Genomic DNA, 26,532 nt, shown 5'->3' on the forward strand with positions numbered 1-26,532 from the left:
ATGAAGAGATACGAGAGAAGCACCACGAGCGTGGCGCAGAATACTGAGTTTAGGAGGGTCGACAAAGCGGCGGCTGGCGGTGAGCAGTGTTTCGTGCAGAGACAAGCAGCAGAGTCGGGCTGTGGCTGATGCGTAAGGCGTGTGTTGTAGGCGCTCGGAGTGCGATCACTGCGAGGCCGTCTTCGGGCTTGCTTCGGACTGCTTCGGGCCGCTTGCTTCCTCCCGCCATCATAGCCAGATGCGCGCGACCCGACTTTTGTACTCGACTTTGCTTTCGACGAGGAAAAATCTACGTTGCACTCTTCTTGTCAGGATGGATTCGTGCGGGGTCGAAGGTAGTCCACCAAAGGCAGTCCAATCGAACGGGGCGTCCGTGTTGTCACGACTCATTGCCAGAAGCTCGCCCGTGCGGTGGTGATCGACATAAACCCGTACATCTTCAAGCTTCAAAGCTTCATGGCTAAAATGATAGCTTGTATCGTTCTTCGATTTCGCTGAAGTACGTGTCTCGCGTTCTGCCGACTTGCGGTCTATACCTGCATGCATTTGTGAGCCTTCACATTACTGGTGCACGCCTGTGGCCCTGATCCTTACGTGAAGTAACAGTATTTGTACACGTAGGTTAGCGTTGTCCGTCATGTCGACGGGCTCTGCGTTTTCATGACACGCGCCTTGTTGCAGGGTACTTATTCCCTCTTCTGTTGGCATTGACACTGAGTAGGCACGTTGGCTCATATTTTCCGAAGCTTTTCCAACTCAACCCCTCGAACGCGCCTTTAAGCCACGGATCATCGCTGTATCGGTGTTCCAATGCAGATATGACGCCGTCCCTTTCCAAAAGGCACCCTCTGTTCTCGGCCTGATATACTTGAAACCCCAGGCTTATGTCATTGTATTCCGCCGCTGGCTCATGATTCCGACCGACCATGGACGAGGGTAAGTGATCACTTCGGTTGAAACAACGCGTCCCCGATGAAATAGATGTTGCAGATGAGCGAATTCGCCATATCCATTCCGGTGAAGTCAACCCGCATACTAGTTCTGCAAGGGGACAGATGCTAGCCCTTCGAGCCATGCTCTAGCTGCAGTTGTATCGCACGGTGATTAAATGGTGCTGTTCACTCCCCCGACCTCACTAGCACTCTGCAGCGTCTGAAAACCGTTAGCACTGGAGCCGGATCGAGGATGAAGCACGAACGGTTTAAATTCTGCCGCTCTCGACCCTCCAGATATTGAACGCACGCCGATCATATGCTACGGAGTAGACCTTGGCAGGCCGTTCATCTTATATCCTAGGGCCGCAGCTGACGTTCAATACCAGACCCCTTTACTGACGCCACAGATATGTCTTGTGTCTCAGATCACCAGTTGCGTTATAGTACTCCTGAGCTCCTCCTGAGGACCCTCATTCTGTCGGGCGCGTCCTGGCTCTAGACTCCGACGATCGTGGTCCGGTCCGCCGATCGTAATCACGATACAGTTTCAGGTACGTACGCATCGACGTCGGGCGGCGGTCCCCTCTTCGGCATCAGCGCCACCATCACTCTACAGACAGCGATCATCCTTCTCTTCCGCTCCGCCGCAAGTCCGCTCATTGGCCATTCGATCGGTCGACGGTTGGTCGACGGGTGCAGTCTTCGCGTTCAATACTCTGTAACGACGTTACGACATTGGCAGCGAAATGCTGCGAGCGTGCCGTCATGGTCTGCATGCGACGTACGGTGCGGTGCGTGGATCTCCGAATGTACATGGTGGCGGCTTGCTCGCATCCGAGGAGCCTGTCGTCCGAGCACCATATGCGGAATTCCGTGACAAGCGGCGGTCGTATATCACGTCACATCACCCTTCTCATTGAGCAACACGATCGACAGTACCGCTTGATTCCAGGCTCTATGTACGCTGTACGCTGCTTCTCGACATGCGATGGCATCATGCAACAGTTTTGCCTTAGATCTCCGCCGGCAGGTCCCGGAGCAGGCTTCTCTCGGTCAATACTGGCTCGTCGGTACATCCAGGACGTTCCTCGGATGCAAGCTGCGAGTCCGAAGCACCAGCTGATCGACTGGCACACTGCAGCGCTTCCGACGCATCGCCGCGTCGTCGAGTTCTCGCGTCGTGTTCTCCCACTGTGGCATCCTTGCATATGTCTGGCGGAGTGACCCGAGCGTCGCGTCTACAGATATCCCCCGGATGGCTAGTTGCATGCGGTAATGCCTATGCGGGGTGGCGCCGAGCAAATGGCGCTTGGGTGATCTGTCGAGTGCGCTGTACGTATGCGCGCGCTGTGATTTGTTGCTGGAGGTTGTTGGCAGGTGGTGACATAGGTAATGTCGGAGAATATCTGTCATCCTCTCGTGGATTGTGAATATTCTCTGATACCGAAGCACAGCTCCCTTGCATCAACGATATGCTTGGGCGGCATCCTTGACGTAAGTCTAGCCATTGGCACTTGATTGGCACTGTATCGTATGAAACGCTTAGCATGAACGCTCACAACGACTGTAGACGTCTCCTGACATATTGTGCGGACGGAGACGCCGCATCAATACACACTGGTGATTCCTCCACACTCGACAATCGGATCCTGTCCGCACCACCGCCCGCCTCAGCTCATCAATCCGAACCTCACTACGATAGGCACCTCGGGCGAACAGCCATACGCCGTCCACCCCGTATCGACCCACGCTCACCGCGCGTCGTTCTGTATGCCACCACGCTCTAGCATTTGAGGGCTTTGGAGACCGGCGTTCTGGCTCTGCGAACGCGGATCATACATGGAAGCCCCTCCGAAGGAGAATCACTTCTGGGTATCGTTTGTCGTCTAAAATCAGGTACGTACCGTCATCTCCGCGATCGTCTGCCAGTGTCGCCCCTTGTGCGACCGTCCAGTCCTACGGGGCGAATCCACGTGGGTCTAGAAGCTTTATCCTACGCGCTGCAACACTCCCGCAAGCTTTAGGCAGGAGCTCTGGGCCCGTGTTGACAAACCTGAGCCCCTGGGCGTACTCCTCCCAAACTCGGCCTCCGACCTCGCACACACTACATGCCTACCTCTCAGACTTCTTCGGCACCTCCCCGCGAACCACGCACGCACGCACGCACGTACGTACGCTTCCGAGACGCATCTCCCGCGTTCTCCGCCCGTCTTCGAATTCTGTATCTTCGACGTTCGTCGGCTTCTCCAGGGCCCGCTCTCCTCCCACCGCTTCCCGCGGGCTCTCTCTCCGGCCTCCGCGTCGTTCGGGAAGTCTCCATGTTAGTGCTGGAGGTGCTGTGGGGCGTGGACGTGTCTCGCGCTGCACGCGCCCAGTTGGTCAGCCTTACGGGAGGATCATCTCTGTCGTTCTTCGGTGTTCTGTGGTCGCCGTACTACCTACTTCTTTGTACCGTGATTCCGGGGCCTACACTGAGTAGACTAGCATGGGTTTGGTGACATAATACCTCGCACGTCCACCCGCTCTGGTAGCGTATACACAGCACTTGCTAAGGCTATGCTGAGTCGTTGCCAATGCATCAGCAAGCAGTTCATTCAGAGGTCTCAGACATGACGCGGATGCGTGCTCGGCCTGCAACGATTTGCAGTCCGAATATCATTGACTCGCGCATAGAGCCCAACACTCCGCACGAGACCAACGCTCGCAGCCTCGCAAGCAGTGCTTAGTACACCCTGCCCACCACCCTCAGCTGCCCACCCTACTCACCTCCGACTCCCCTCGGACGGAAGCCTCGCGCTCATAACGAGCCCTACCACCGCCCAGCTCAGCCTAGTAACCCATCCGCAGCTTCCCTCACCCCGAGAACCCGCCCTCCGCCAAGCAGCAACTTGAGTAGAGTGGGCCGCCCGGGTCAGGGGGAGCGTCTGCGGTGACAGCGAGGCGAAGCGGCGGTATCTCGACGAGTGCGCACTGTATATAGTGGCGCGGCATAAGTACTCCTCAGGCTCGCTCGAGGCACTGGGCAGACTGAGACTCGGACAAGACGCCGCTGGCATGCGCAGCGATCATCGACTCTCCAAGTTAGCGTCCGAGTCGGCCAACTGTAGCCTGTACCGTTAACAGCGTAATTATTCTAAACCCGAGGCCTCGGGTCGACGGCGATGATCCCGCCTCGGCCCTCGAGACCCGGGTCGCCACCACTGGCACAAGCGACTGGGAAGACCGACCCTCGACTCCTCGATCATGATCCGAGTCTCGCTGGGCATCTCCGAGCGACCCGTACATTAAACGAGCCTGAGCGACGGGTCCTGGTCAGCACCCGACCCAAACATCCCAAGACGGCCTCGGTTCGCCCAACCGCGAGCATCATGGCACACGACGCGCGATCGGAGCAGGCAATACACTCACAATTAAAAACGTACTACGTATATGGAACGCATCAACGGCGATCAATGTGTCACAGCTCCTCGGGCCCAAGCAGGCTCAGCCTGAGCATGAGCCTGAGCGCCAGATACCGTGACCGGCGGCTGCGTCGAAGTGCAGGGTCGGGTGGCGTAGCGCGAGGCTTCCGTGCCTCACTTAGCCTTAGCAGCACGGAGCCCGGTTCATGGCGTGGCGAAGGTTTGAGCCTGAACCGGCGGGGCGGTCAGGGTCTCGCGAGCACAGGAAATGAATGTCACGGTGAGATGAAAGGGGTTCGGGAAGGACCTGGAGAGCCTCGAGGCGTGCTAAGTTGGGCAGATACTCAGGCGACGTATGTCGCGACGTCATAGCGCGCAGTCGAGGATAGACACACCGAGAGGCCAATCGCGCCGAGAGCACTTGGATTGCAATGCGATAATAGTACGATGACTAGCCAATGATGATGGTGACGGGCAACAAACGCGATTCAGCAGGAGCAGCAGTCAGAACAGAAAGAGACGTAGTATAGTAAATCGTAGCGTACGACACGACACCCAGCCGCCAGAGAGCAACCACCAACCCCAAGAACGAACAGACAGACGGCAATCGAGTCCAGCGACGACGACCACTCACTTCACGACGATCACCCGCTTCGTATGCTTCCCCGCTCGTCTCCGTTCGTTGTGCGGCATCGGCCTCCTCCACGCCTCGTCGTCCTCCACCGGGTACCCCTCCCCCTGCTGCTGCTGCTTGCCTCCATGCTCGCCCGCGGGCGGAGGCGGCGCGGGCGGGTGCATCGGGTACTGCATCTGGACGTCCATAGGGGCCTGCGGGGGTGTCGTCCGCGCGTGTGGGTGCGGCTGCGGCGGGGGCACAGAGTGCGCGTGCGGCGGGTACGGCGACGGGGCCGACGCAGACTGAGCGGGGACAGGGATGATCGGGATGCCGCCGCGGGGGCCCCTGGGGCCCCCCTGTATCGGCGGAGACGGGCCTGGGGGCGGGGGGGCGAGCGCATGACCGCGGGGGGAGCGCGACGCGTGGCGGGCCGGGTGCTCGCCGACGCTCACGGGGACGTGCGCGTGGGCGGGGTGGGCGTGGGCGTGCATGTCGACCTCGATCTGCACGGTGACGATCTCGTTGCCCTTGCGCGCGAAGAAGGCGCGCTCCTGCTCGAAGAAGAAGCCGGACGTCGGGCCGATGACGGCGTTGGGCGGCGGCGGGGGGAAGAGCGCCATGAGCTCGTGGCCCGTCGGGGGCGCGGGGAAGCCGCCGCGGCGCGGCATGGGCGCGGCGTCGGCGTCGACCGGGGAGAGTTCCAGCTCTGCTAGGGGTCAGCGCGGGCGTGTAGGGTGGCACGGAGACGTACCTCGGAGGGTGGGCGAGATGGGGCGGTATTGGCGGGACGGGCCTGGGGGCGCGGGGGGGAGGAAGGCGCGTTTGGAGGGCCCAGAGGTCGGGCTGCGGTCGCTGCCAGTCGAGGCGGTGGTGGAGGGCGAGAGGGGCGGCTCGCCGGTGTGGACGTGGGCGATGGGGCGGAGGTGGTACTTGGTGGCCATGGCGGGGGTGGGGGAGAGGGGCCCGAGGAGGGCTGGCGGGGGCCTTATATAGCGCGGGGGCGGATGGCGGACGCAGATTGGGGACCCTGAGAGGGGCGGTCGTTCTTGGTGTGCGATCGCGCATCGCCGCATCTGGCGTGCGGCCAGGACAGGAAAAGGAAAAGGAGGCCTGGCTTGGGCCTGGCAGAGCGAGCACAGGCGCGGGCAACTGATCCTGATGGGCTCTTCCGACTGCACGCGCCGCCTTCCCCAGATCGCGATCCCAGATACATATCGTCTCCAGAACACCGGCCATGACACCTCCCACCGCGCCTACGCCAGTGGGAGTTGCCAGCGACTGCTCCGAAGCAGCTGCAGTCCGCCCACGAGCTCTTCTCCGCCCGCTCCATTCCCACTCGCCGCCTTCCCACTGCCAGCCCACGCAGCAGCTATGCCTTCTGCGCCCGTGCATGGCACGTCCTTTTGTCATGCATCGCCGTCCAGCGGTGATCTCGCGACGCGCTGCGTTGCCTGGCACATCCATCTGCCTCCGGCCTGCCAATCACGCCTCCGATTACAGAGCGTGTGCCCGGATGCATCTCATCGACGCCGCGTCTCCCTCGCCCCGGGGCCCCCCTTGCCGCATCCGCACGCACTCTGTGTACGTACCCCAGGGCTGCCCAGGGCGATGCGGGTCTCCGCGACCAGCCAAATCCTGGCACCTGCGCGGACTGCAGCGAGACACCATCCTACTCGCGCGCTCGCAGATGTCAGTGGCTGCAGCCGGCCATCAGGCTTCCGGTTTGGGCAGAAACTGTCATGCAGGCCACCGCCGAGGCCTGTCAGTTGCGGTGGGGCGACCCTGCAGGAGAGCGTGAGCGTCGCGGGGGCAGTTGTACGTGTCACGCCCATGACATGCCGTACGTCGTCTCGTCTCTTGACAGCCCCGTCTTCTTCGCAGGATCCGAGTATGGGCTGTCTGCGGGGCGCTGCAGCGATCGGCCCGCACGCCCTTCGATCTCTGCTCCTCGCCGCATTGGGCCACTGATGGGATCCGGCGGCCGCGCGCCTCGGAACACCCGTCCTCCAACCTCGCCACCCGTCACGAGCGGGCACTCGCCGCCCTCCAGCCGCCTTCGCACGGGGAGCCCGCCGCGGCGCAGCCCAGATCACGACGTGCCGTCAGCTCGCGACCGCCACGCCGCCAGCGGCAACTGCCCACCCCCGTCACCCCACCGCCATGGCCACCGCGACGACGACCCCGCTGAATGGAAATGGAAGCCGGCCAGCGAAGATCAACCGTCCTCGGAATCCGAATTCCAAATCCCGGCGCGCTTCGCGTTCGCGAAGGCCCTGCGACGTCAATGCCCTTCGCATTCGTGCCCTCACTGGCACCACCGCACTCGGACGCCATATGGCGACGCGGCGGACAAGCGACTTGGTACTTATTTACATACATCGCGCGGGCTTTGCACGGCGGAACCGCGCTTCGTGCTTGGCTCTTGGCTTGCTCGATGCTTTTGCGCCATGGTCACCGGTCGCACATGTGCCGGCGAGGGAAGGCGCGCCTCGTGCAACGTCAAAGAGTCTCCCGGGCGCGGAGAGCGGGTGACGATGCGCCGTCCGGGCTGAATGGGCGGGGATACGCACTCGCTTGCTCCGCTGCAAATCATGCCTCGTGTGCACGCAGTATCTGCTCGCTTCGCGCGCTCCGGGCTGTGTACGAGTCGACAGGTAACCGTATTCCTCTACATACAGGCAACCTGCCATCCACTCGACTCATTGCCTGCCACATTGACACTCACCGCATATACCCAATTGCCCTCCTCGGTTTCCGACGGAGCATCGACGGCCGTCGCGTCCTCGACGGAGCTATTGTCCCCTCCTCTCCATACTGCCCCAGCCACTCCCCGGTCGCCCGCACGCCGAGTGATCATCTGCAAGTACCTCCGGCGACTATTGACCCACGCCCAGGCCCATGCGCCGCACACACTCTTCCCTGGTCTACAGGTACCGCCGCACTCTAGGCTCAACATCAAGTACTCTGCACCCTCGAGTGGGCTGAGACAGCGTACGAGCGGGGCGAGACCGCTTCTGATCCACGGAGCACGTTCCTGCATTCCGAGGTCTAATTTGCGTGCGTCTGGGCTGCCACACACTCCAGCTCACGCTACGCGTGCGTTCTCCATTCAGTCGTGCGGTGGCGTCGACCCGACGACACGCCCAGTCGCCCGAGCTCCGAGTCCCGCCCCGGATATCAAACCCACTTCGCGACTCCGCGATCTCGTCGAGTTCTGCTGCCAGCGCGCCCCGTCCACCACTGGCAGGCGTCATCCTCCGAGCCCCTCCCTGACAGCGACACCAGTCCCGAGCGCGCCTCCTCCTCCGAGCCGCCTCGACTCGGTATCTCCAGAGTCCAGCTCGCAGCAGGCAAAGGCGGGGCCACGCACACACCCGCCGCATGTGCACGCCAGATAGCCGTTGACAGCGCATGCGGGTGCGGGCCGCCGGTGTCTAAACCCGCCATATAAGTCCCCGGCGCTCCCATCCCATCCCAGCCATGCCCAAAACTGACATCGAGCAGCGATAGCTCGCAGGGGGTCGTGGCCATCGCGGGACTGCGCACCCATGACCGCTGTGTTGCTCAGTGCTTAGCGCTATCGCGCTGGCCATCTTGCCGTCCGAGCCTGCCGGGCGGCAAGCTCTGAAGCTTAGCTTGAGCGTTTGATCTGCGGGGACGACTTCGCGGGGCGTCTTGCCTTGGGTGAGTGCTCCTTTTCTGTGAGGAGGGCCTGGCGCGGCGGCGTTGATATCGATGCGATTGCGGTTCGTGCGCAGGCTACTTACCTGCTCACTGCTCTCGGAACCGCGAACGTTCTGCGGTCATGCGGGCCGCGTCTGCGTGGCTCTCCCAGTACCGATTCCCGGTAAGTTCTACTTACAGCTGGTTGTTATTCACATACTCATCTGCGTACATTCCTAATTGCCAATGCAGACGATGCGGTGCCTAGTGCATTAAGCAATAAAGAAGCCTACTGTCAGAGTATTAAGGCTTTCCCGCTCCCTCACCAGCACTCGCGGGCCTCATGGATACGGAATGGATGATTTCATCGGGCCCATCGCCTCGTGGTCGAGCTCATTACCTTCTGCGCGAGCGTTGCCTGGCGCTGCCCCTGAAGTTTGCAGCTCACCCCCTGAAGATGAGTCACAGATGAAATGGAGGTTCGCCCTGTCAGTGTCAGGACGATGTGCTTCGGGAACCGTCGGTGTGGGTTTGCACCCGGGGACGCTGGTTCTGAGATTATGTCACTGACGGGTTCTGCCCTCAATATTCAATACTCGCTTCTCGGGAACTTGGAGGACGTCTGTTCGCCTCGCGCGGTGCTGTGCCTGGCGCGTGCACGTCGCCTTTGAGGCGTCGACGTCAACCGAGAGTGCGCCGCGCTCGGTACGCCGTCGTCCTGGGAGAGCGCGTGCTATCCGAGTCTGTCTGCTTGCTCTTGGATCCGGAATGCGCGCAGCCGCTCTCCGATGTTCTTCGGCGGATCGAAGTGGGGATGAAGTGGAAGCCCTGCCTGGGGACCACCGGTCCCGCAACGCATCACAATCCACAGCCCACAAGCCACATGTCGACGCATCTGAGCCTTCCATGCCAGCCTGACCTGCCCGTCGTATTCCGTGCCTTCGCATTATCTGCGTGCATCGCCGCATCAGCCGTCGCCTGGCGATCTCCCGTACCAGGACACTGCAGTGACGCTCCTACGCAACCCGTGCACTGTACATAAGTAGATCGATCCCACCGGCACCGGCACGACGCACCATCCCACCGACCCACCCACCGATCAGTCCGTACGATACCGATAAGTAAGTTGCCTAGTGACGACATCCGCACACCGACCTACCATCGCTCCCTTAGCCTAGCATCAATCATACTATATCCGGCGCTCGCGATCCCAATCCGTCCTGTTCGACTTCTTCCCCGCGTTTAGGCGCCGGCTGTCTGGTATGCTCTCCGATCTCGTTACTTTCTGCTTCCGCGTTCGCGCGCCAAATTTGCTCCCGCTGGTTGCCTGATTCTGTGGGCACGGATGGATATCGAGATCGGAGCCGGGGATGTGGTAGGGTGTGCCGATAAGTAAGGCAAGCACAAGGTGTCGACGCCGTTAGCGCGGTGCGGGCTCTCTGGCTGGGAGGTTCGACTGGCCAGGAACGTCTCTACCGGCCGGGAGCGCACTTCCATGGGCATGGGGAGATTAGGGGAGGTGGTATTTGTCGTTCAGGGTGACTAAACGATTGGCTGTTCAGGTGGGTGGTTGGCGAACGAGGGTGGTACTTACATACTGTACTTGGCTGCTGCTGTCACTGCCCTCAAATGGCATGCATGTAGCGCGGTTACTAGCGTTCCGTGTAAAACCCTGATGTTTTATACACGGTAGTTTTTGACGTGTTTTAAACATGTTATAAACGTGTATAAAACATCGACCCAAAAGAGACATGTATATAATGTCAATAACTCTGGCACGTGATGTGCTCGGGGCATGTTCGAGCACCGTCTCGCGGGACGTTCAAGTCCTCTTGCACCTCTCTGAAGTACTTGGTAACAGCTGTAATTTGATACATGACTGACTCCAGCCAAATCCCGAGCACCAACTCTGACTACTTACTTACGTCCGAGAGAATATGAGCGCTGAAGCCCTTCCTCACGCCGCAAGCGCCGGGGAGATCACATCAGTGCTCAGCTTGTTGTGAGTCAAATTTTAGGTGTCAAGGCCTTCAATCTTCATTCTAACATAGGTTGACTTGTATGGCACGAGGCAGCGCATGCTGTCTCGGCGGAATCGGTTGAGATTTCTATACGTGGTTCTTCTTGCCATATATGGAACCATTACCTTCTCGGCCACCTCACGCTGCCCGATCTACGATCTTTTAGTGAGGTCGGATTGACAACATACTTGGAACATGCCAATCCCACTCATGTAAATGACCACAACCGGCTGGCTTCCGTCAGCGAGCGTGACGGGTGAGCGACATTGCAATCTTGATTCTCACTCCCGGGTGGCTGGTCATAAGCGCCCGTGATAGCACTGAGTCGGCGTCTTGATGAAGACATCACCATTCTGTCGCTGAGAAATACAACACTAAGCAGAATCGTCGAGGTTAGCAGGAAAGCTTGCCGAGTGCAAAATCAGCATTTAAGCAACAGGGCACAGGTGCCGCAGGCCCGGAAAAATCAAACACGTGACGGTATATTGTCACGTGATTTGGAGTTTGAAACGTTTTAAACACTAGGTTAAAAACTGACCCCCTGGCCCGAGTTTCTTACATACCGTTTAAAACCTCGTCTGAGTTTTATACCGAACGCTAGCGGTTACATACGATGGTCATACTTGGCACGTGATGATTCCCAGTGTGACATACCAAGTCATTGGAGGCGGGTTGGCGAATGACAGACGGTGTCAGTGGACATGAATCGACCGCAGCATACACGACAGTCCATTCCGCTGCCATCATCGTTCAAATTTCCCAACACGGCAGACCCGAGTGCTCTCCCGGCCGCACCTACTATCGGTCCACGAGCGCCGCGTTGAATGCATGCCCACCCCCTCCGGTACCCGTCCGTATTGTCTCTCCCGTTCAACTCAGTTGAGCGCTCTCCTCCGGCAATGCCCCGTCTTGTTGAGGATCATATGTCCCCCAAGATCCCGCGCGCATTGACGCCACAGGTCCCTTCGACATCTGCCCCTGTCAGGTTTAACTACCGCAGCGGCGCCACCTCGACACTAGCGTCGTGCGTTATTCGCCGTTGTTCGCCATTCGCCATTCCCCGGCCGTCCCGCTCGATGGTTCGAATGGTTCGATTTGGCGTGGCGGGGAAGGCCCGGGTTCGTGGCTGGCGCGCGGCTCGAGAGTAGTCCGCTGCGTCTGTAGGTGGTTGGGCACGGTGCCTCTGCAGCCCTCCTGCCAGCGAGTGTCCCTAGAAAACAAGGGCCTCCGAGACAGCGAGCCGTCGATCGCCCAGTCCAATTAAATCGCGGCAACCCCTGTCAGAGCAAACCGAATATGCCAACACGTAACCTGCCAACATCGCCTCTCCTCGCCCAGTGTAACCGTATATGCAGCAGCCGCGCGTGCTCCGACCGTCCGCCGGCTACCAATGCAGACCGCGTTACGTTCGAGGGCGCCGCGTCCAGTCCATGCCATACATGTCCGCCACGCATTTGTGGCGCTCGCCAGCGACGGACATTGTTGCAGCGCCTACCGGTAGCGTCTAGTCGGTCCTGAGGCGCCACTACGCTCGTCCGTCCTTCATGGGGCGCCGCGATCATTGAGTCGAATTGAGTTCTCCGCTTCGTGAGTGATTCATACCCACCTGCGCGCGCTTTGAGCGAGGTCTTTGCGGGAGCGCGCTGGAGGAGTGCAATTGGGTGACCATCTGCTCTTCACTGGATACTAGGTGTCGAGAAACATATCCGGACGACAGAACGTTAACCCTAGCGGGAGAGCACTAAGCCGTCTGTCACGCGTAGGCTGGATGGTTGTGCGTGAGCCCTGTCTTTGCAGCAGAGGCGACTCGGACCAGATAGACTTACCGCCATCCTCATTCGCTCGCCGCGCGGCGAACACCCACCAGTTCCGGTTTCGATCGGAGACACGGCGGCAGCACACCAGTACGCAGGCCACGAACTTGTAGGAAGAAGCAAGACGGCTGATTGTGGCGTCGACGTCAACGCTGGACCGACCACGGTCTGTCAGGTTCTGTCAAGCGTCGAAGTTCGGAAGCGGAGGGTGACAGATCCCGACTGTCTCTGTATTGGCAGATGCGCGAGATCAGCATGTGCAGAGACGCCGTATTGAGTACTTGACTTGGATGGATGCGTGCGTGTAGAAACGTCGACGCATTGGACAGCCTGGAATGTGATTGATTTTGACGTTATGGTACGCTCGTTTCCCTGGTGATGCCTGCATTGCCTGAAGCATTCGCTCTCGACTGTCGAGAGTGGACGTCTGCATTTACTTCAGCGATGAATGCCGCGATCTCAGGCAGGGCGTTACATCCATTCTACATGGTTCACAGAATTCTGTTCGATGATAAGCGCCGTGCACCGAATTGCAGCAATGTCAAGCGGCGACTCACCCGGCCCATTGTGCACCGTAGCTTTCCCGTACATGTGTTGTGGCGTAGCTTCGCTAGAGATATGTCTGTCCATCCAATCAACGCTCATTCTGCTCTCACCACCGGTGACTAGTGACGCCTCGACTCGTCTGACTTGCCCCCTCCGGGTCTTTTCTCAGACACCCAACCTCCGCGCGCGGGTTCTGTACTATCTTCGTCGCCCCATGAATAAGCCACCAAACCTTACACGTCGTCATCGCAAACGCCTTACGACAGCTTCTCCCTGGCAACTGCACGCAGAAGGCACGCCGCGCCGAGACACGCCCGAGAAGCCATCGGCTTCCCACCCCCGCTGTCCAAGTAAATCGACATCAGCGAGGGGCCATCTTGACCAGACGCACGGGCCATCAGGACAACGTTAACGTGCGAGAGTGCGAGGCCGCGCAGGGGAGACGCCTGACACCATGCCGGACTGTTTTCGTGCGCTTCGTTGACAGTTCCAGTCGCTGGTGGAAGAATGATATAGTGGTTCCTGACATCAACTCGGGGTGAAGCCAGATATCTTTACCGCAGCCAGTGTCTTTCTGTCGGTGGTATTTCGCTCCCAGAGGAGATGTTGGCTACAGATGTGATCTTCGACCCGGTCACCGGTTGAGTGGGCTGTTCCTACCGCTGAGTATCTAGTCCGAATGGTCAGTTATAGCCACCCGTATATTGCGCAGGGAGCCCGACTGACCGGAAGACAGCATCTTTTGGCAGCATCTCCTTCTGTGGACGAAGCGCCCTCGATCTCGATGGTCCTGCAGGCATCGACAAGGGTCGACTGACTCAGGGGCGTCATGGGAAGGACGGTACCAGAATTCAAATACAGCATCGGCGCTGACAGAAGTCCTATGATGTCCGAGAGCAGATGTCAGATGGACGTTCTTACGCTCCAGCAGTTGTGTTTTGCCAAATGCGGCTGACGACCGTCACGAAGGCGCCACTGACGTTAGTCGACCTGTGCACAGCCGGCGGATTGTATGCATGCGCAACGCGAGAAGACGTACTGTATGTGATTCTTGAGGTTCTGTTACTGTGCTTGCTATCGCGGCGAAGGCCGGAATGAACCTACGAAGTTCACAAGCCTAGCTAAAACAAGGGAGCTCAGTAAAGACCATAGACGTCAGACCGGGCCGATGAACGCGAGAAGATATGGATATAACGCGATGTTTGGGGTTGTCATTGAATAATGAGTCTTGAAGCGCTGTGATCAGACCGCACATCCCATCAGGAACTGGCTACAATCATGGGGACGCTAGTCCGGAAGCCATGGAATTGAACCATAATCGATCAGTATTCAGTCGCGGTGAAGCGTGCCACCTACGAACGCGCATGACGTGCGTAAACTTCGTCCACTATCTCAATACTCCAACGGTATCGTCAGCTGGTCCGAGCTTCGCCTAGCGATCGCCTTGAAGCATTCTTTGATAACACGCAGAGCAGATGGGCCCGCGGAGTCAACGAGGCGGTTGTAGTAATAGTAAGTGTCACTCGACCGTAGTAAGCTCCGTCTCCGCCTTCTTTTTACGCTTCTTCCCTTTGCTCTCCGCAGGTTCGGTGGGTGCATCGCGGTCGCGATGTCTCTTCTTCTGGCCAGATTTGGAGCTAGTTGGAGGCGGTGCATCCACACCAGCGGGCTTCATGAACCCCGAAGGTTCTCTCTTCATGTCCGTAGTTCCGGAGCGTGGGGCAGAGGAGAGCGATACGGGTGTTGTTGCAGCTGTCTCGCGAATGAGCTGCTGCGCGGTCTTCGTCCGCGCTTTCTTGCCGTCTTTGGATTTCGTAGGCAGAGGTGCCCTGAAGCCCGATATCGACGCAGGACGGCCCTTGCCTTTGAGCGGATTTGACCAGCCCGTGACCTCCTCCGCAGGTTCCTCCGCCTCGTGGTTCGATTCGGCCTACATACGTAGTTAGGCGTCAAAGAAGGGGCGGAAGCACCGTTAGCTTCAGTAAAATACGTGAATATACGGACCTCCTTTCGTATGACCTCCTGACCGCGTTCATTGAACGTCCTTCGTCCCCTCACAATCCCCGATGGTCCCAACGACGGGTCCGCCTCGTCTTCCCCATCCTCCCTCTCCTCATCCTCATCTCCAAATACGAACGGTACATATGACGCTTCATACGTCACCTTCTGAGTCCTGACAAGTGTGGTTTCACCCTGAGATGTTAATGTACTCGTTTAGAGGAGTGGACGCACTTCGTCTGGCTCCAAGCCGATGTTGAACTCGAACTCGAACCAATGCCCCACGCGTCGCGGACCTCCTGCGACACCGACCACTCCGCGTCATCCTTGACCTTCGCTTGCTCAGCCTCTACCTGTGCCTGTAACTTCGCCCGCTGCGCGTTCTGCATGAACCGCAGGCCCAGCGTGCTGGTGCTAATCGATTTGCCCGACATCGTAGACCTAGTAGCATGCCCTGTCGTCCGTGTTGTTCAGCAAAACACACCACGAGTGCCCAAGAGTCTGAAGTGCAAGTCGAGAGTTGGGTTACTGACAAGCGCAAGTTGTGATCGAAAGGCTCGTAGGCGTACTGTAGGACGCGATGGTGGCGGAAAGGAAGTATAGTACCTCGGGCGTGCCTCGGCGTTGCCCTGACGCAACGTTCCGGCGTCAATCTTCTGAGGGCTAAGTATACAAAAGGTAAATACGCCCACTGGGACTCGGATCACATTATGCAACGTAGGAATCTGACATCATAACCATTAGACGACGGGCGCTCTATTAATGCTATATAACAAGCAGCTGTTGTTAACCTCCTTCCAGAATTCAGACGGACCGTTTACTAAGTTATTAGCGTGCCACGGTCTGGCCACGGTTGGGAAGGCGTACGGTCACGGTGTCCTTGGGTACGCCCCTTGATCCCAACTTGATCCTCAAGTTGAGTTACATCCGGAATTCCGGCAAAACCACTTGGCGTAGGTATGGCCGGACACTCCTTTGACGGAAATTCGTGTCACTGAAGCTCTCATCATACAATGAAAGACTTTCACTGAAATGACAGACTTGGCACGATATCTGATACCCGGAACAGACGAGGCCTTCTATATCCCGGACTTTGTCACAGCAGAAGAAGAGGACTTCATCATACGGAAGGTATATATGTCCACAATGATTGCTACGTGGAGATCGCTGCACGGAGCCATGCATTTTGCCTTCGTAGATCCATGAATCACCTTTGCCCAAATGGAAACACTTGGCTAATCGACGGTAAGTAGTGTGTTTCCATAACCATTAGCGGCTCACTCACGCGTCCTGCACGGCTCTGAGCAAATAGGTTGCAAATATGGGGTCAGGGCAGGTCTCGCTCACAGTCCAGCTGCAGGACATTCACGCCTAGCCAGGGGGCAGCATGACTGCGAAAGGTGTCCTCATACCTGAAGAAGTACCTCCATTCATCAACAAATAGTCAGTGCACACCGTCGGGATTCCTAAAATGCTGTGACGCTACTGTTCAACAGTCCAGACATCATCGCGCGCATCAAGGCCACTGGCGCATTCCAGTCTTCGCCTCACGGCGCGCCGAACCATATAATCATGAACGAGGTAAGCACCCGCAAAGACGTTCTAACGACTCCGTGCTGAACAACGCAGTATCTTCCGGGCCAAGGTATCATGGTCAGCAGTGCCCGCGTTCACATGTTTCTCCACGCACGCTCACTCCCCTCCAGCCGCACGAAGATGGACCCGCGTACCACCCAGTCGTAGCGACCCTCTCCCTCGGCTCCCACGCAGTCTTCCACTACTACCGCTACAAGCCGTCCACCACCGCCGACTCGGCCAGCAACCAAGGGCGCGCGATCGACCCCGATCCCGTCTTCTCCGTCTTCCTCGAGCCCCGGAGTCTAGTCATAACCCGCGCCTCGCTCTACCAAACACACCTCCACGGCATCGACGGGGTCCACGCGGACGTCTTTCCTGCACCTAGCGATACAGCCTCGGGCAGTTCCGCTCGCATCGCCAATGTCGAATTGCTAGGTGACGCGCCCACGCGGGAGCTCGTGGCCAACGGGGGAACGCTCGAGCGCCGAGCGAGGTACAGCCTGACGTGCAGGGACGTCGCACGCGTCGCGACTGGGCTGCCGGGCCTGAAACGGTAGACGCTCCTCTTTGTGTTCATGTAAGCTACATGCCGGCGCGCGACACGTTGTCGACGCGGAAGTTTGTTGTTTGACTGCGACGATGTAACTTACTGTCGTCGTAGGTCTGGTATGTGAGAGCCGCACCCATCGCTCTAACATGGCCGCTAGAAGTTGAGGTTGAGATCGTTGAGAGCTTGGGTCCGCTCTGACTTCACGCAGTGAGGAAGCAGGCGCATAAGTAACTAGGTACACTATGAAATGTCAACGACGAAGGTGGATGGGTCCCTCACATTATCAAAATTACTAGACAGTTCACGGCGATCGTCCACGAGCTCTGTCATTTGGGCAGATGCACTTATGCCGGAGAATGGACGTTTGTCCGTGGCCGACAAACATGCTAGAACTACCATGCTGACAGCAGACCAAACGTATATTCAGTACACGTATTCGACAGTACGGTATCGCTACATTTGCAAGATAGCCCACTAACGACACATCCGATGTACCTTCTCATTCTTCTGAGCAGTCTGTCACCTCTGACACCACATAGCCTACCATCGCTACACCACACCCAAGCCCGCCTTCAGCTCCGCCTCCAAATCCGTCATCTCCCCATTTCCCTCGCTACCCGCCTCTTCCGCACCGCCCGCCGCCCTCCTCTCTTCGAGCGCCTTCGCCTCCCCGACACACCGCGCGCACTCGCACTTCCCAAAGCCCCACTCCAGCAGCCGCTGCCGACGCTGCTCAACTGGCAGGCTCGGATCGACGTACGTGATGGTGAGCTCCTCGCCCGCGGGGATCGCGCGCCGTGCGAGGACGGTGATGCGCGCGAGCGCGGTGCGTTGGTCGAGGTGTCGCACGGAGAGGTTCGGCTCGCAGGAGTGGTTCAGGTGCGAGTGAAGGATGTAGAGACCGCCGTGGGCCTCCAAGTCTGATCGCGCGTGAAGGGCGGTCAGCGATGGCTATCCGGGACTATGGTGGGTAAAGACTGACTGAGGCTCATGCGCCCGAGGCCAAGTAGGAAGGCGTCGTACGTGAAGAGCGCGTCGGCGATCTCAGGTTTGACGGGCTTCTTGAGTATCCGCGCGAGCCGCTTCTTTTCGCGCTCCGTCGCGGGTTCGCGGAACGCCTGCATGTACAGTTCGAACGCCTTCTTCCATGTTGCTCGGTCAGGTTCGGCGCCGTTCAGCCTGAGCGAGGATATGTCAGCCTTCCCTGGGTATTGTTAGTATTGAGGCGACTTACCACCCGCCTTTCGCGCGCTGTTCCATCCCCAGCTGTGCCATTGCTTTCACGAAGCGCCAGTCAGCCTCCGCCTGGGCCTCGTCCTGCTGATACGCGAGCAACACGCGCGCCGTGCACTGTGCAAGCGCATGCAATGCCATCCATTCGCTCTGCCGCGCAAACTTGGTCAGCCCGACTGACGCTGGATTATTCGCGGAGCAGAGCAGCGGGTGGGTGCGCGCGGATCGAGAGAGACAGAGGCGGTTGCAGAAGCGCGCTGGACAAGATGGAGAGGAAAGGGAGTCTGAAGAGGTGGAGGAGCAGGGGAGGACGAGTGAAGAGCTCGGGTTGAGGGGTGTGCTGCAGAAGCCACAGGCGAGGCCTGCGACCTGGAGGTCATAGATTTCCCTACGCGAAGCGATTTCAGTGAGCCGAGTTAGAGTAGCAACCCAAAGTGAGAACGTACATACCACTCTGGTGCGAGCACAAACGGCTCTTCTTTCCACACGGCATCGCCCTCGGCGATGTCTTCAGTCGCCACCAATCCCTTGCCCTTCTTCCTCCCGAAATGCTGCACCTCCACCTTTGACGTCCACTTGCGCGCATCCAGTCCTTCCACCAACCCAGAGCTCGGGAAGTTGGCACTCGCACCTTTCAGCGCGGGTTGCCCATGTCCCTGGTTCTGCGAGGTCACGGACGAGAGTACGAGGCCCTCCTGCTGGAGGATTTTGCGCGTGCGTTTCTCGCTGACAGTCCAATACGGGTGCTGCGTGAGTAGTTGCGCGTGTAATTTTGCGGCACCGAGGCTGGGATGTCCTGCGCGGAGAGCATGGAGAGCAGCCTTGAGGTCGTCCTCCGGCGGGGAGATCGAGGATTGGGACATGGCTTGAGATGCGATCTAGAAGTGACGATGAATTTTCGCACACGATCGTTGCCGTAAGCACGATGACTGCAGAGTGATGGTCGATCCATTCATCCGAATCCCAAGCGTCGAGAGAGGTCTGGCCTTTCTTGCGCAATTGCACTCGCCGAATCTACATCTAGGTGTGTAGATGGACGAGAATACCACATTCATCGGATGAGATGCATACAAAGGTATTTCATTCACTTCCTGTCATAGTCAGAGCCGGAACTCATGCATCATGCAAGCTGAAGTTTGCTCGCAACTTACAGTAGCCTGTCTTCGACTCGGCAATTGGGCAAGTACTTACTGTACCAGCTCAGCACGACAAGAGCGTTCCAAGACCATCTCGACACAGCGTGGCTTCAACGAGACGCGTACGTTATATTGAACATTATACCCGTACGTACAATACAGGCTTACATTGTGAGGCATCTCGTAAGGTCGGTCTCACGTGGAAAGCGAAGAGCGGCCGAAATTAATGCCTGATATCACTATTCCCTTCGTTATGTAACAACTCTCGACCCGATGGAGGAGCAATCAAGTCGAGAATGTATACAAGGGTGAAGATTGGCCAAGGGTCTCAGACTCACGAAGGATGGCGCGATTGCTCCGCAAACAAGCAAGGAATGGCGATTGTCGTAACCAACGTAGGTATCCACACAAGGATTTCCGAGCAGGCGGCCGAGGACAGGTATCGTTCAAGATATGTACGCAGTTCAGATTGGTGGACAAGCAGAGAGCTGACAAGAAAACGCGTCTGTCGCATTCGCAGAGAAAATGGAGGAGTTTAGGGCCGGTCGATGCGCGTTGGCGCCTGCGACGCGCCGACGCGCGCCCACGTGGCCGCATAAACGGGCAGGCACCTCAATACGTACAGACCCAGGTGTCTGCTACGTCGACCACCACCCCCCGCCATGGCCTCGGGCGATACCCAGCAATCCCTCCGCCATCGCCGCAAAGGCTCGGACGACTCCAATGCAGCTCAAGTCTCTCAGGACGAGCCACGCGCGCGCAAGACCGAGGAGGTCGTCTGGGGCAAGACGCCAAGCGGCGAAGGCATGTACCCCTCTCAGCGATCGTAGTCCATCTCACTGACATCCATGCATTGATTGGCAGTCTTTCGCGTCCCTACGACCCACGACGTTCTAACGGCGCTGTTCCATCCCGCATACCCCAAATCGCACCTGGACTTGCTCAACCTCGGCTTACTCGGGCTGCAGCTAGTGCTATTCTGTGTGCTGCCACGTAACGTCGCTAAAGTCTTCTTCTTTGTCTACTTCGCCTTCTGGCGAGCGGCGTACGACTTGGGTCTCGGCTGGGTGCTTACGAAACAGAGCAAGCGCAAATGGATTGTCCGTGAAGTCCAGCGTCTCGGCTGGCTCGACGAGAAACGTATGCCCGCAATGCGCAATTGGATCAGGCAGCAGCTTGCGGGGAAGATGGGCAAGGATTATTCTTTCGACGTACGTTTCAGCTCGTCTGTGGTCACACGACTTCGACTCACTGCTACGTACAGGAGCTTCCGCTAGAATACAATACGTGGCTTCTATTCCGTCAGTTGGTGGACATCATCTTGCTCAAGTGAGTTCATCGATTTCGCTGCCTTCCCATAGACGCGGCCATGTTTCTGGCGCATCCGGGTTTCGTGAAGTCTACGTAGCGCTGGGCGCTAGAGCTCGTGGAAGCTCCGAAGCGGATAGAGTTTCAGTCTGGCGCGCGATGCACGAGCTATCGGCGGTTGTTATAGCTGGACGACCTGAACCTAGTTCTGTGCGATGTGCCACACACACTAGAAGTCGAGCAATGCCGTGAGCATAGTCCGCTTTGTCTTACGGCTCTTCATGCACGTTGTGCACGAGTATCACTGAGTGTTGGCACAGTATCGCCCGTCAACGTAGGACCTTGTACTAGTCTTCTCAGGAGAGTTCTGTAACGTTCGCCCTTATGCGTCACGCAAATTGGCGACTAGTGCTGTGAGCGGAGCACCATATTCAGCCCCTCAGACATCTGACCCTCAATGGTATTGAATATGATTCACTGATCTTCAACCCATCGTAGTGACTTTTTGGCCTACTGCATGTTTGCCTTCACCTGTTTTCGCATTCCGACTGACCTGTCGACGTCCGTCCATATCATGCGGTGAGTACCCTTGATGGCCTTCACCTCAGCGAAATGACTGACGGGCTCATAGGTGGATTGGCGGTATCGCCCTGATTGCATTCAATCTTTGGGTGAAGACAGAGGCGCACGATGTCGTCAAAGACTACGGCTGGTACTGGGGCGACGTGTTCTTCCAGCGCGGCGGACTCACCTTCAACGGCGTATTCGAGCTTGCGCCTCACCCGATGTATTCTGTTGGTGCGTCAATCCTCTGCATTCCCCCTACCTGCACTGATGTGTCTGCAGGCTATGCTGGGTACTACGGCTTGTCCCTCATCATCGGAAGCTACTTGGTATTGTTCGTCAGCCTGGCAGCTCACGCCGCTCAGTTCGGCTTCCTGGTCTTCTTCGAAAACCCCCGTGAGTACATTGGTTGCATTGTACGGCCCTTCACGTCACTCACATCTAAGCTGTAGATATCGAGAGGACCTACGGTCAGAAGAAGCTTCTCGCCCAGCGGTCCCCTCTGGCGTCCGTATCTGCATCCTCGTCCTCCTCAGGCAAGAAGTCAAGGGACAGCCCCATCTCCCATGATCGCCAGGTCTCAGCGTCCTCTCTCTCCTCTGTTGACCTCCCGACGCCGTCCGCTACTGAAGGAGAGACTGCAACTGAAACCGACGGACCTATGACGGAAACTGAGACTGAGACGGAGTACGAGAGCAAGACCGAGGATCTCAAGCGCAAGCTTCAGCGCCGCTCGGCGAGTTCGCTCAGATCTGTCGGCTCCATGAGCGAGAACTCCCGCTCGAGGCGTCCTGGCTCCCCGGTCATGTCCCAGCACGACCTTATGAACCGGTACTTCCGCCAGGACACAATTTTCCTGCACAACTTGGATCTCCTGCGGTACGTCAGCACGAGGCCTCTCGCTTAACCTACCTACCTCCCGTCGGTTTCGCATGCTGATTGTCTTTGTCTAGTGCCGCTGACCTCAAGCTGGTCCTCATCATGCTATACCCGCTCGTCCTCTCCTTCCTCCCGCTGCTCTCGCCCCGCGGCACGCTTGTGTTGCACTTCGTGCACGCTCTCGGGTGGTGCCTAGTGCATTCGTTCGGCCTTGGTCTCCTTCTTCGCGCTCAGTCAGAACGCAAGTTCCTCGTGCGCCACTTCCTGAAGCACTACCACTACCCCGCGCACGACCACGGTCGCGGAGCCCTCATCGAGGCGTTCACAAACTGGAAGTTGATCTACAACCTCAGCATGTGCATGACATACGGTGGGTTTGCTGACTTGTATATGCGTATACTGGTGTTCTCACGAGCGGATATTATTAGTCTCGTTCATCTGTCTTGTGTGGAAGACGTATACCATCCCGCAGGAATGGACGGTGGGCGTCGAGCTTCTGCGCCACACTATGGGAGCGGTCAGTCGTCGATGACACGCATGTTCCGTGCGCGTCATGAGCTGACCGCCTTTCCTCCCCAGATTCTCATCGGACTGCATGTCTGGGCGACCTTGGAGTCCTACGAGGTCCTCGGTGCCTTTGGTGCGTACTGCTCGGCCTCGTTGCAGTCGCTTTCTAACTCTGTTCCCATAGGTTGGTTCTTCGGTGACTTCTTCGTGGAGGACTTCCCCTCGCACCTTGAATACACTGGCATCTACCGGTGCGTGGTTTACCGCATAGCCTTTGCCCCCTCTTGCGTACTTTCGTGCTGATCTTCCACCATGACAAACAGCTATCTAAACAACCCGGAGGTCATGAGCGGTGCAGCCTTCTTCGGCTTGACATTGATCAGCGGCAGCAAGCTCGTGGCCGCACTGGCGGTGATTCGTCACCTTTCTCAATGGTGGTTCTTGAGTAGAGTCGAGAAGTACGTATTGAATGCCTGCGGAATGATGCTCATGAGGTCCTGACGGCGGTGATACCTAGTCCTCATATGCGGAAATTGTACGGCGACTCGTTGCGGAATGACGCGGGCTTTGTCAAGGTCATCAAGAAGGTCGCGAACAAGAACGCACGCCTTCTCGAGTCCCGCGCTGGCCGGCACGCGCCGGAGATCCGCAGGGTTGCACGCGAAGTCAAGGGCACCTTCGACAAGGTCTACGAGGAAACTGCCGACGTCGTGGAGGAGTTCTTGGCAAAGTGTCAGTCCCCTGCTTCTCACCGATCGTGAAAGGTGCCGCATTTGGCTCACACGACTTCTGGTAGCACGCCCCAAGATCTCGGAGGTTGTCCAGGACACGAAGATCCTGCTCCAGCAGTCCAGGGAACGCCTTGTCATCTCGTACGTTTCTTTAAATGGCGAAGCTACATCGCCGCTGACTAGAAGGCTTGTTCCTTAGCCGGGTGGCCAATGACCTGTCCTCGTACGACACAGCCAAGTACAAAGTCTCTATTGTGCCCGCTGCGGATGGCTCCCTCCGCTTCCATCTCGGTGAACCCATCAGGATAAAATGGCGGGCGCCGCTGCACCACTCGCGCCGCGATTGGATTGGCATTTATCGGGTGCATCTCCATACCACCTCTCGTCCTGACTAACTCCGACTCACCTGTCATGTCTGCAGGTTGGTGCGAACCAATCAAACCTCGTCACCAAAACCTCGTCCCTCGGGATGTGGGTTCCGGTGCATGATGAGGAATGGGACGGTGATATACCCTTGAGCCTGAACCGGCCGAACCGTCCCGACAACGACTCGGAAGATGGCGAAACCATATTCCAGCGCGGAACTTTGCCCTGGCAGACTGGTCGCTACGAGGTATGGTAGTTGTGAGTGAACCTCATCGTCATACGCTGACCGTTGTCAATAGATCCGGTACCACCACGCCGGTAAATATAACGTCATGAGCTTGGACGGTCCCTTCGAGGTCTACGGTGCGTTCCCCGACCTCCATACGTCCCCGGACACACTGTGCCTAATCGCTATTCCACTTCGCTCTGAACAGTGGACAAGCCGAGTGCCATGAACTTCGGCAACATCCGGAGGAGCCTCATGCACATTGTGCCGCTTTGTCTGGACTCCGACCCTTCATTAATCCCTCTGTCGTGCAAGTCCGAGGAAGAGAAGATGGCTAGCGAAGATGATGATGCTCGGGACCCTGACGACTTCCGCTTCTGGTCTGAGAGACAGGCCAAACGCATTTCTGTCGCGATCAAGCAAGCGTTCGGCGTCGAGCTTACACCGGAGGTCGTCGTGGCGGATGCGAACATCAATGCCTTGGCCAATCGGATACTGGTGTCGAAAGAGCTGCTGTCGGACTGACCGGACGGTGGTCATTTACAACGTCCATATGATGCTGCCCTGCAGGACAAGCAGCGTCTAGACTTGGTTCTCACATTTCTTCCATTAATCCTGGGTCGTGTAGTTGCTCCTGTTTCGTCACCCCAAAAAGTGGAACATGACTATCACGGATGTAATGACCAATGAACATATACTTGATGATGCTTCGCCATAGTAGAAAAGTTTGCGTTCCGCGCCTGTTGCACGCGAAGTACAACCCAAGATGATTCCGTTCGTAATTTGTGAGATTGATCCAAGGTTTCCGTCTCCTCAGGTGGGTACCACACCAACGCTCTGCCAGATCTCCGTCATAATAGACGTAGCATGAGGGTATCTCCCGCTGACAATGTTAGACAGCATCTCAGTTACCTGAGCTGACCCCTTTAGCTCTTCCCAGTGTCGCTTCAGCAACTGTAGCTCCATTTCTTTTACTTCCTCATACCTGTGTGAAACGTTGCAGTAGTGTCGTTGACGTGCGTGCGAAGGATACGTAAGAAATGGACTGACTGAGAAGTGAAGGGGGTAAAGATTTCCTTCACGATGTTGTCCTTCGACAACTGGGACTTCAATTCCTTGAGTGCCAGGTCTTTGAGATCGGCCATGTCAAGCTAATAACACCGCGTGAGTCGATGAATCCATCAATAACAAGCTAATGTTGACGAACCTTGAGTGCAATGCGGTATATTGACTTGCAAGAACATGGCTTGGGACGACGCGGGTTGTTGGCCTTGTAGTTCAACATGAACTCCCTCCGTGCCTCCGTACCATTGCTTGTCAATGGCGCGAAAATGATGACGCCAGTATAGATATAGAACAGAAAGGCCTCCCATCTAGAGCTAGTCAGCATCATATGCAATGTCGGGGAGCAGTGCTTACGTAGCGGCGGGAAGACCGACAACGACAGGTGGCGTCTGGCATGTGGTGCGTTGAACACCGGCCTCTTCGCATTCGTTCTCATCCTCAAAGTCACTGTCGCCATCGGAGTTCGTGAGTCGAAAGCTTGTCATATCGCCCAAGGGCACGTTGATACAGCGCAGAAGTTGATCGCTGAATACCTGGGCAAGGGCGATCTCAACGAGATTCGGGTTCTGCGACCCTAATCGCAGAAGGCGCAAGGTCAACACGTAATCAAATAGGCAATCAAATAGGATGACACAGTACCCACATCGTTTCAAACGAGGGCATTTGTCCCATAATGCCTTCTTGTTGAAGGATAGTACACGCGGTTGAACGAGTTCTCCACCCGTGTTCCGGCTTGCAAACGCGACAAATTTGACATCGCAAGGGTCACGTCCAGTTATCAGATCGTGCAACACTCCAAAGCCTTCGCAGGCATCGGAGAAAGCAAGGGCCGTAGCCTGGGCGCGGATAGTGGCTGTGATGACGAGCCCGTTCTCTTGCCGCAGACGACGAAAGCGATACCAATGCTGCGTACGCAAAAGGGATGTGGGTCGGATGCGCGACTGCCTCGAAGAGAACCTGTCGGGGCTGAACGTATACGTCGCGGTATGTTCGAAGTACCGGTGGCCACTTGATATCGACTCGCCAACGAATGAACACAGGATAGGCCGAGGATATCCTGCTGGTCCGACATCGAGAAAGCATGACATGCATTCCTCGCCGTCGGACTTCGTAGGCCAGCATTCGATACGCCAGCCTGGGCCGAAGGTGTCTGTGACATAGGGTTGTGCCACTCCGCGGTCGAAGAACTCCTCGAGATCATCGATCCGGAATTGCAACTTGATGTCGTGGTCGTGCTCGAGGTGAGACAGAGCGACCTTCATCCGTTGCCTGTGCAGTCAGCAAGGAGGTGAGTAGTGGCAACCCAAGGTGAAGAATGTAAGTAAGAGAGAACCACGTTGTGATCGTCACATAAGTGGCAGGTCCGCCTTTTGTGTCAGACGCTTGCGTAAGGTT

The 26,532-nt window shown here is 57.5% G+C and overlaps 9 protein-coding genes across 9 annotated transcripts; 4 read left to right on the plus strand and 5 right to left on the minus strand.

Moving 5' to 3' along the window:
• Positions 1-148: 148 nt before the first annotated feature.
• C8Q71DRAFT_754262 (uncharacterized protein) lies at positions 149-1,410 on the minus strand. Its single transcript, XM_047923483.1, has 4 exons — positions 1,199-1,410; positions 991-1,143; positions 747-936; positions 149-499 (listed from the first exon to the last, which is right to left on the minus strand). Exons 2-4 carry the CDS (start codon positions 1,073-1,075, stop codon positions 229-231), a joined length of 546 nt encoding a protein of 181 aa, XP_047779783.1. The 5' UTR covers positions 1,076-1,143; positions 1,199-1,410; the 3' UTR covers positions 149-228.
• A 3,556-nt stretch (positions 1,411-4,966) lies between these two features.
• Positions 4,967-5,893, minus strand: C8Q71DRAFT_856935 (uncharacterized protein; the record flags this gene model as incomplete). Its single annotated transcript, XM_047927350.1, has 2 exons — positions 4,967-5,658; positions 5,704-5,893. 2 exons carry the CDS (start codon positions 5,891-5,893, stop codon positions 4,967-4,969), a joined length of 882 nt encoding a protein of 293 aa, XP_047779784.1.
• A 21-nt stretch (positions 5,894-5,914) lies between these two features.
• Positions 5,915-7,059, plus strand: C8Q71DRAFT_754278 (uncharacterized protein). The gene has a single exon (XM_047923484.1). The coding sequence runs from the start codon at positions 6,111-6,113 to the stop codon at positions 6,918-6,920; it is 810 nt and encodes a 269-aa protein (XP_047779785.1). The 5' UTR covers positions 5,915-6,110; the 3' UTR covers positions 6,921-7,059.
• Positions 7,060-7,067: 8 nt separating this feature from the next.
• C8Q71DRAFT_559379 (uncharacterized protein) lies at positions 7,068-8,519 on the plus strand. Its single transcript, XM_047919348.1, has one exon. It carries the CDS (start codon positions 7,505-7,507, stop codon positions 8,348-8,350), a length of 846 nt encoding a protein of 281 aa, XP_047779786.1. The 5' UTR covers positions 7,068-7,504; the 3' UTR covers positions 8,351-8,519.
• Positions 8,520-14,515: 5,996 nt separating this feature from the next.
• C8Q71DRAFT_723047 (uncharacterized protein) lies at positions 14,516-15,428 on the minus strand (the record flags this gene model as incomplete). The annotated part of the gene is made up of 3 exons (XM_047921564.1): positions 14,516-14,926; positions 15,001-15,169; positions 15,229-15,428. 3 exons carry the CDS (start codon positions 15,426-15,428, stop codon positions 14,516-14,518), a joined length of 780 nt encoding a protein of 259 aa, XP_047779787.1.
• A 351-nt stretch (positions 15,429-15,779) lies between these two features.
• Positions 15,780-17,473, plus strand: C8Q71DRAFT_754299 (uncharacterized protein). The gene is made up of 9 exons (XM_047923485.1): positions 15,780-15,878; positions 16,015-16,125; positions 16,193-16,239; positions 16,307-16,320; positions 16,374-16,437; positions 16,491-16,575; positions 16,624-16,647; positions 16,701-17,149; positions 17,234-17,473. The coding sequence occupies exons 2-8, from the start codon at positions 16,027-16,029 to the stop codon at positions 17,127-17,129; spliced, it is 762 nt and encodes a 253-aa protein (XP_047779788.1). The 5' UTR covers positions 15,780-15,878; positions 16,015-16,026; the 3' UTR covers positions 17,130-17,149; positions 17,234-17,473.
• Positions 17,474-17,516: 43 nt separating this feature from the next.
• On the minus strand, positions 17,517-19,218 carry C8Q71DRAFT_833488 (SET domain-containing protein; the record flags this gene model as incomplete). The annotated part of the gene is made up of 4 exons (XM_047926397.1): positions 17,517-18,042; positions 18,105-18,301; positions 18,357-18,743; positions 18,806-19,218. 4 exons carry the CDS (start codon positions 19,216-19,218, stop codon positions 17,672-17,674), a joined length of 1,368 nt encoding a protein of 455 aa, XP_047779789.1. The 3' UTR covers positions 17,517-17,671.
• A 935-nt stretch (positions 19,219-20,153) lies between these two features.
• Positions 20,154-24,597, plus strand: C8Q71DRAFT_796230 (phosphatidylethanolamine N-methyltransferase; the record flags this gene model as incomplete). The annotated part of the gene is made up of 17 exons (XM_047925661.1): positions 20,154-20,295; positions 20,356-20,702; positions 20,756-20,820; positions 21,298-21,378; positions 21,431-21,597; positions 21,646-21,759; positions 21,816-22,242; positions 22,317-22,612; positions 22,671-22,759; positions 22,867-23,000; positions 23,073-23,207; positions 23,267-23,481; positions 23,546-23,621; positions 23,680-23,842; positions 23,902-24,093; positions 24,146-24,209; positions 24,281-24,597. 17 exons carry the CDS (start codon positions 20,154-20,156, stop codon positions 24,595-24,597), a joined length of 3,024 nt encoding a protein of 1,007 aa, XP_047779790.1.
• A 144-nt stretch (positions 24,598-24,741) lies between these two features.
• C8Q71DRAFT_559596 (uncharacterized protein) lies at positions 24,742-26,532 on the minus strand. The gene is made up of 5 exons (XM_047919350.1): positions 25,781-26,532; positions 25,492-25,711; positions 25,280-25,445; positions 25,123-25,223; positions 24,742-25,057 (listed from the first exon to the last, which is right to left on the minus strand). The coding sequence occupies exons 1-5, from the start codon at positions 26,397-26,399 to the stop codon at positions 24,886-24,888; spliced, it is 1,278 nt and encodes a 425-aa protein (XP_047779791.1). The 5' UTR covers positions 26,400-26,532; the 3' UTR covers positions 24,742-24,885.

This window comes from Rhodofomes roseus (genome assembly GCF_022264815.1).
Source record: "Rhodofomes roseus strain CIRM-BRFM 1785 chromosome Unknown C8Q71scaffold_8, whole genome shotgun sequence".
Taxonomy (NCBI): domain Eukaryota; kingdom Fungi; phylum Basidiomycota; class Agaricomycetes; order Polyporales; family Fomitopsidaceae; genus Rhodofomes; species Rhodofomes roseus.